Consider the following 9,075-nt stretch of genomic DNA (forward strand, 5'->3'; position numbering starts at 1 on the left):
CAATTTTGTTATCACGTATCTTGGAGAAAGTCTTTTTGCATTAAGATAATTGTGTGTTCTATTACCTTCATGGATTTGTATATCTAGTTCCTTCCCCAGGTTTGGGAAGTTCTCAGCTATTATTTCTTTAAATAAGCTCTCTGCTCCCTTCTCTCTCTCTTGTCCTACTGGGATACCGATTGCCCTTATGTTGGCCTTTCTAATGGAGTCAGATAGTTCTCACAGAATTTCTACATTTTTTTAGAATTTTAGTTCTCTCTCCTCTCTACTTGCATCATTTCTAGGTTTTTATCTCCAAGCTCACTAATTCTCTTCCTATGGTCTGCTCTATTTCCAATGCTTTCTTTTTATAATTTTTTTTTCCCCCAAAGCCCCAGTAGATAGTTGTATGTCATAGCTGCACATCCTTCTAGTTGCTGTATGTGGGACGCGGCCTCAGCATGGCCGGACAAGCGGTGCGTCGGTGCGCGCCCGGGATCCGAACCCGGGCCGCCAGCAGCGGAGCGCGCACACTTAACCGCTAAGCCACGGGGCCGGCCCTCCAATGCTTTCTAATGCAGTCTTCATCTCATTTAGTGAGTTCTTCAGCTCCAGAATTCCTGTCTGGTTCTTTTTTAGAGTTTCAATCTCTTTGGTAAAGTATTCCTTCTGTTCATTAATTTTATTCCTGAGCTCATTGAATTGCCTTTCTGAGTTTTATTGTAGCTCATTGAGTTTCTTCATGACAGCTATTTTGAAGATCACAATCTTCCATGACTTCATTTGGTTTGTAAAGAATCGTTATTTCCTTTTTGTGATGCCATGTTACTATGGCTTTTCATGGTACTTGATGAGTTATTCCTCTGCCAGTGCATTTGTCATAGCAAACACTTTTATTATTTAGGTATAGCTTTGTTTTGATTGCAACTATTCAAGCAAATGGTGATTAGAGACCTTTTTTTGTTTTTCAGTGAGTGGCTCTACAGCACTAGTTTTTGGTTTCTCTTACCTGAGCTGTCTGCCTATATTTGAGGATTGGCACTTTCTACCCTCCACCGCCTCTATTAGGGTTGTTGCCAGTACCCTCATTGTCAATGCCTGCACCTCTGGGGGTCACTGTCACCAGTGTCACTGTGGTCTCTGGCTTTGCTGCTGGGGGCACAGGGATGGCAGGCACCTCTGCCACATCTGGGATCACCTGGGTTGCAAGCACTGCACCCATGGTGGGAAGAGGGGGCGGGCAAGAAGGGAGCCACTTTCAACAGGTGCCACTTCCACTATTGCCTGATTCCTTGTGGCTGCAGGCACTGCTGTAGTCAGGAAGACAGAGTCGTGTGCATGCCTCTGCTGCTGATACCAGGTTCTGAGCCACAACCAGGGGGGTCGAGATTGCGGGGCTCCACCTCTGCTGCTGTCCAGTTCCCTGCAGCCACAGGAGCCACTGTGGGTGGGAGGCCAAAGTCATGTGCATGCCTCCACTGCTTCTACGGGGCTCAGAGCCACAGCTGGGGGCTCGGGGTTGCAGGGCTCCACCTCCTCTGTTTCTTCATTCCTTGTTGGTGCAGGCACCACTACAACAGGGACACCATAGTTGTGTGTGTGCCTGTGCTGTTGCTACTGGGTTCTCTGGGGTTGAGGGTGGTGGCTGAGCCACCGAGGACATGGAACCAGGATTGTGGGCACTGCCTCCGCTGTTCCCCGGTTCACTTCCTCTATGTGCTCCAATCCACCCCCCTTGGTATGTACCAGTGTTTGGATCTCTCCAACATCCTTGTATGTTGGGCAATGTAGTTGAGTTGTGGATGTTGAGCTGAGTTATGGATGTTTTACTCATTGTAGTCTGAAGAGGAGAGACAAAGGGAGTATCTCATACTGCCATGATGATGACATCACTCAAAAATAACTTTTAAAGTAATTTTTAAAGAAAAGTATTTAAGAAGCCACTAGATAATTTTAGTTTTACAATCTTGCTAAGTGGAGGGCCTAAGTATTACATAAAACTCAGAAGACATACATTCAACTACATAAAAATTAGAAATTAAAACAAAACTTAAAAACTTTTATAATGCTTATCACAGATAAGGGGCTGATTTTCCTAATATATGAAAAACTCATACAAATCAGTAAGAAAAAGGCTAACTACCCAATTAGAAAAGAAGACATGAAGATTCGTATATTCACAGAAAGAAATACAATGACTCTTAAACACATGAAAAGATGTTCAACCTTATTCAAAAAAGAAACGCTAATTAAAATTACTCTGAGATATCGTTTTTCTTCTTTTAGTGTAGAAACATTTACTACCTCAAATTACAAATGCACATACATTTTGACTTGGCAATTCCATTTCTAGGAATTCTGCCTACAGATATAATCTCACATGTGTGAAATGACATATATACAAGATTATTCATTGTAACACTGTTGTCACAAAAATATTAATTTCAAAATCTAATGTCAAAAAATATGAGGTTTATTAAATAATTATGGTGCATTCATCTATGATAGAATATTATGAGCCATAAAATGAATTGATAAAAAAAGACCTTTTTAAACTGATACAAAATGATCTCCAAGCTATGTGTTAAGTGAAGAAAGCAAGGGGTAGAAAAGTTTGTTTAGTATGCTACCACTAGGCTTATATAGCATAATACATCTCTGAAAGGACACATAAGAAACTGATATCATTGGTTGCCTCCAGAAAAGGAAACTGGATGGATGAGAGACAGTGGTAGAAGTAGACTTTAACTGTATAAAGTTACTTTTTTAAATGAATTACTTATTTAAGAAGGATAAATTTTAAAGTTTATATGGAAGAATAAATATCTAAAACAGAAAAGAAAGATATAAAAATAAGAATAGTGAGAAAGAACTTGCCTTTGACCTGTTAAAACATAGCCACTGATATAAAAAAAAAGTGTGTTTAGATCAGGAGAAAAGAGTCAAGATTTTGTAAATAGATCTCACTATATATGAGAATTTAATACATGATAAAGGTGGTGTTTTAATTCAGTGGGAAAAAATATTCAGAAGGAATATTTTGAAGAAAACATTTTGAAGAAAATAAAGTTAGTCCCTTCCCTCAGACAAGATTTAAAAGAAAATTTCACATGAATGAAAGATTTAAATGTGATGCACAAAAATTAAAAATAGTAAAATGGAAGAAAAGTGGGAAAACGCTGTCTGTCAACATGAGTATAAAATGATGGTCAATGGAACAAAGATAAATGTAGAGAAAACAAAGTACAATATAAAGAGAATGCAGCAATTCAGATAGGAGGAGCACAACTCAATTAACTCTATCCACACAGAAAAAACTTCGCTGCAGGCTGTGTGAGGGAGCAACCTCACCCATCCAAATCAGGCAATAAGAGGGTGAAAGAGATTAGAGTACAACCTAGGTAAGGGTGAAAGTGAAATTTAATTTAGGCAACATACATGCATTGGTTTGAGAAACGAGTTCCCAAGTAAAATATGTGTCAATTAAATAAAATTACACATATATATTTTTTTTTCTCCTCAACTCGACAATACCAATCATAAGACTCTATCCTATAAGAATATAAGCACTAGTACAGAAGGATGATACATGATTTTGCTGTACCACTATAAATATTTGCAAAACAATCTGAATGTCCCAAAAGAAGAGAATGATTTAACAAATTACAGAATATTCATGCAATGGGATACTAAGCAACCATTAAAAAGAATGTGTTATAGAAATATCACCTGACTTTGAGTAAGTTCCACAATGTATATTTAAGTGTAAAAAGCAACAGAGTACTATATTTATAAAATATTTATAATATTTCTTGAAACAAACAGTAAATGTCCAAATATGTATTTTGTGTGTGTGTGTGAGGAAGATTAGCCCTGCGCTAACATCCGATGCCAATCCTCCTCTTTTTGCTGAGGAAGACTGGCCCTGGGCTAACATCCATGCCCATCTGCCTCTACTTTATATGGGACGCTGCCAAAGCATGGCTTGACAAGTGGTGTGTTGGTCCGCACCTGGGATCTGAATCCACGAACCCCAGGCCGCCGAAGAGGAGCACGCAAACTTAACCACTACGCCACAGGGCTGGCCCCTAAATATGTATGTTTTTATGTGTTTATCCATCTGTATAAAATTGGTAGAGCAGGGAGAAAGGCAAGAAAGGATATACACCAGATAGTTGTTGACATTAGATACCATAGAAAAGGGGGCCAGAGATGGGAGAATTGGAGGTAAGGCAAAAATGTAAAGGAAGAAAAGTAGGAGAGGAAAAGAGAGAGACAGGGAGGGAGGAAGGGAAGAAGGAGGGAGGGAGGGAGAGAGAGAAGGAAGGAGGGAGAGGAAGGGGTAGGAGGAGGAGAAGAGAAAAAAAGAAGGCAGAGTGGAGAGAAGTGGTAGCAATCATAAAAAGAACATACATAGTATTATTAACTCTGTAAAAACAAATCTAATTACAGATACCCATACACTTGAAATCAGTCACTTGAATACTAAGCCACTTTCTCCCCGCATGGTGAAAATTCACATAGTTTTCACTTTATACCTTATTACTTTTTACATTACATGAATTACTATATTCATGGATTATTTATATTGTTCCAGTCAACTATTAGGACATGACAAACCACCCCAAACTTAGTAACTTAAAAAAACAACAACATTTATTTTGCTCAAAAATCTACAATTTAGGGCTAGCCCCATGGCCTAGCGGTTAAGTTCGGGGCACTCTGCTTCGGCAGCCCAGGTTTGGTTCCCGGGAATGGGCCTACACCACTCATCAGTGGCCATGTTGTGGCGGCGACCCACATACCAAATAGAGGAGGATTGGCAACAGATGTTAGCTCAGGGCAAATCTTCCTCTGCAAAAAATAAATAAATAAATAGAAATAATAAAAATAAATCTACAGTTTAGGCAGAGCTCAGTGGGGACAGCTTGCCTCTGCCACTTGACATCAGCTGTATCCCTAGAGTATGGCTCAGAGCCTGGCACACAGTAGGTACATAATAAACATTTAATATACATGAATTTATTGCACTGATGACAGATAGCACAACTTTAATCAACAAGGATTAATAATACACTTTGTCCAAGTGAAGGTAAATATGTTAAAGAGAAACAAATGTTAAGGTTTCATACTAAGTCCATGGGAGAAAAAAAATAGTAGGGAGATGCTGACACCCCACACAATAGGTAGTGCGGGCACAGCAAACCCCCAAGGAAAGGGCAGCAGCTATCAGTGCCATATCAACCTTGTAAATAAATGAAAGTTCAGAGGCAACTCAACATCTGTCACTTTGCATTTTTTGTTTAATTTAAATCATATTGCATGTGTAGTTTTCTTTGTATTTAAGATGTTAATTTATTAAAAATTCAAATTAATTCCCAGGTTAATATTTTTCACATAAAGTAACATTATAATAAAAATAACAAATCAGCACTACGGATCCTCAAGAATGTTTTCCTTCAAAAGGAATCAGCACTTAAGTCTGAGAAACAATAGAATGAAGGTTAATATCCATAATATATATTTTTAAAAACCTCAAAAACTGATAGGAAAAAGGTAAACAATCTAATTTTATTTTTTGTTTTGTTTGTTTTTTTGTGAGGATGATTAGCCTGAGCTAACATCTGCTGCCAATCCTCCTCTTTTTGCTGAGGAATATTGGCCCTGAGCTAACATTTGTGCCCATCTTCCTCCATTTTACATGTGGGACACCTGCCACAGCATGGCTTGATCAGTGGTGTATAGGTCCGCACCCAGGATTCGAACCTGCAACCCCTGGGCCGCTGAAGCGGAGCGTGTGAACTTAACCACTACGTCACCAGGCCGGCCCCAAAAAATCTAATTTTAAAGTGGACAAAGGTTATGAACAGAATCCACAAATAAGTAACATATGTACCAATGAATGAATGAAAATATACTTACCTTCATTAATAAGACTCAACTTACAACAACAACATGATGCCATTTTAACCTATCAGTCCAGCAAAAATAAAAGAGCTGATAGCATCAGGTTGGCAAAGATGTAAGTAAACAGGCCCTCTCATATACTGTAGGTGGAGAGGCAAACTGGTTAAACCCCTGAGTACAATTGGGCAATATTTTTCAAAATTAAAAATGTACATATTCTATGACCTCTAAAACGCCACTTCTAGGAATCAAACTTTTATGTACAAAAGCAAGGCCATTCAGTGAAGCAGTACCTGTAACAGCAAAATAAGAACAACAAGAAAACAAAAGGGAAATAACCTGAACTCCCATCAATAGGAGACCAGTTAATGGATACTATATTATGACACATTCATGCAATAAAACACAGCACAGCTGTAGAAAAGATACCTCTATATGCACGGATTGGAGAGATTTCTAGATATTTAAGTGAAATAAGCACTTTGAAGACCAGTATGTACCTGTATAATCTTACTTTAAAGCTATATATGTTTATACATGCACATACACATATATACATATATATTTGAATAAATATGTAAAGCAGCCCGAAGGGCAACCACTAACAGTAGTTAATATCTGCGGGTGGGAGCGAGAACTTGCACTTTTTACTTTACTCGCTTTCACTGCTTCTTTACATGGGTTTATAATTATTCAAGGGCATAAATGGATTCTTAAAATTAAGTATTTTCAGACCTGCACAAAATTGTTCAGGACACTAGGCATTTACTTTGAAAATAATGAAACTATATAACTATATATAAAACTATATATATTACTCTTACTGAAGTTCTCAGTTTTAAATAGTACCCTAATATATCTAAAAGAGCCTTATAGAGTTAAGTATCTGTATTGTACACAATCCTAGGACAGATTTATCTGCTAGAAAACTTTGTTCACCACTGTATCCCCCTACCTCGTACAGTGCTTAAAGATTTTTATTTATTTATTTTTTTCCCCCAAAGCCCCAGTAGATAGTTGTATGTCATAGTTGCACATCCTTCTAGTTGCTGCATGTGGGACGCGGCCTCAGCATGGCCGGAGAAGCGGTGCATTGGTGCGCGCCCGGGATCCGAACCCAGGCCGCCAGCAGCAGAGCGCGCGCACTTAACCGCTAAGCCACGGGGCCGGCCCTCGTACAGTGCTTAGAACTCAACATTTTTTGAGTACATAATTGTGTTTACAACTTCATAAACAAGTCTTAACTTTTAGGTTTTCATTCCTTCTTTGTTAATTAAGAGTCTAAAAATTACTTCCAATCCCCAACGCAATTTTGCAACTTCCCCTGTAACCAAGTGGCTAAAATGCTAGTTTTGACACTTACCAGAGGCTCAAGTTTTACAGGCTGCTGCTGTTTTCTTGTCCGTTCCTGAGCTTTTGTAGAGTGCCTAAATATCAGGAATTGTGTCTCAGATTCACTTTCTGTGGGTACTACAAAATTCAGTCTTCCCTTTGCTTTTATACTATTCAGTCTTGTAAGCATTGGATTATCCGCCTGCTCTTCGATATTTTTCAGGTCGAAGTTACTCTTGGAGGGATGAAAAGCCATCCTCACTTCTGGAAAGCGTAGAGTCAGGAAAAGAGAAATGAAAAGTAGAGCAAAGGACTAGGGAAGAGCCGGGAGAGCTGACTTTGCTTGTCTCCAAAGAAAACTCATCGAAGTTACCCCATTCTTCCCAAACTGAGGACTTGAACCAGGAATGAAAATTAGGGACTTTGGCCTTCAAGAAGCCCTGTAGCTGGGGCGGAACCCAGGAATTTGCATTTCTAACAAGTTCTTGGGTGGTAATGCTGCTGCTGCGGCCACTGATTTGGGGACCACACTGGTCTAGATTTGGAAGCACGAAAAGAAATGCAATTAGTATTAAGATCAATGTTTCTCACACTTGAGTACGCAAATATCTCCTGGGAAGCTTGTTCAAAATGCAAGTAATTCTAACACAGGCCATGAGAAATACAACCTATGTACTCATGAAGAAAACAAACAAAGGCAAACGAGAGTTGAGGGCTAACTCCTAACGCAGTGCTTCTGGAGCTTTTATGGGCATGAGAGGCACTTGAGGAGCTTGTTAAAATGCAGATTCTGATTCGCACACTTTGAGGAACGAGGTCCTAGAACACTAGAATCATGAGCCTTTTGCAATGGTCTTGCAGCCTCACCGCGGCAACCCCTCCCACCCCGCTAGATGGGTGGAGAGAGACTTCCTTTCACAATAGTGCTACAGCACATGAGGTCCTGAACCAGGTGTCAGCAAGCCTAGGTTTTAGTCTAGATCTGTGCTGGCCAATCAAAATATAACGCAAATATCCTATGCGATTTTAATTTTTCAAGTAACCACATTCAAAAACACAAAAAGAGAACAAATGAAATTAATTTTAATAATGTGCTTTAATTAACATATCCAAAATATTATCATTTCAACATGTAATCAATATAAAACTTATTCGTGCATTTTATTTTTTGTTACTACGTCTTCGAACTCCAGTATGTATTTCACATTTAGAGCACATCTCAGCTCAGACTAGCCACGTGGCTAGTGGCTACCATATTGAATAGCGCAGGTCTAGATCTGAACGGTCAGTGTGAGATCTCTTGATATCTTGATTTAAGATATCTCTTGATATCTCTTGAGTCTCTTGATATCTCTATTCTTCACTTTCTACCCCTCTAAAATGATAGGTAGGTAGTAGGTAATCACTGAAATGCCCTCCATTGACTTGCTCTGCCCCTCTGAGCCTTTCCGCTCCGACAGCCATGCTAAGTCTCCGGCTTAGAAGTGGGAGCCCAGCCCCACAGCTCACTTCCGCAGGACTCACCAGGTCAGAGTAGAGCAGCCGCCGCCGCCTAGGGTCTCCAGAGACAGACCAAAGCCGCGTCTGGGAGCAGGAAGCTCGCTCTAGTTGGGAATGTTTCCCGTTGCCTAGCAGCCACCAGACCTCCACCGATGCGCACTGCGCCTGTGCACGACTTGTTGCCACTGGCAACGCCTCACCAACCGCAGCTCTAGGTTCAGGAGCGCGCCGGGCAGTGGAGCCAGTCAATATCCCGGAACGTTTCCTACGTCGCTGATTGGTGGAGAGCGCGCCCTCGACCCGCGTAGTTCCCCCTTCGCGCTGGGAACGGAGCGCTGCCTAGGCGGGTGAGCGAGG

At 40.2% G+C, this 9,075-nt stretch overlaps 1 protein-coding gene across 1 annotated transcript in view; it reads right to left on the reverse strand.

Annotated features, from left to right (window-relative positions):
* The window catches only part of DNAH6 (dynein axonemal heavy chain 6), a 271,015-nt gene extending 262,164 nt beyond the window's left edge, over positions 1-8,851 (reverse strand). The window contains exons 1-2 of the mRNA XM_004437202.3: positions 8,743-8,851; positions 7,250-7,482 (exon numbers count right to left, since the gene is read on the reverse strand). Of these exons, the coding sequence (XP_004437259.2) occupies positions 7,250-7,474 (225 nt within the window). The 5' untranslated portion in view covers positions 7,475-7,482; positions 8,743-8,851. The remainder of the gene's footprint in view (positions 1-7,249; positions 7,483-8,742) is intronic.
* Between the last annotated feature and the right edge of the window lie 224 nt (positions 8,852-9,075).

Source organism: Ceratotherium simum, chromosome 11, assembly GCF_057802395.1.
Source record: "Ceratotherium simum simum isolate JZ-2026a chromosome 11, ASM5780239v1, whole genome shotgun sequence".
NCBI classification, from domain to species: Eukaryota; Metazoa; Chordata; class Mammalia; order Perissodactyla; family Rhinocerotidae; genus Ceratotherium; species Ceratotherium simum.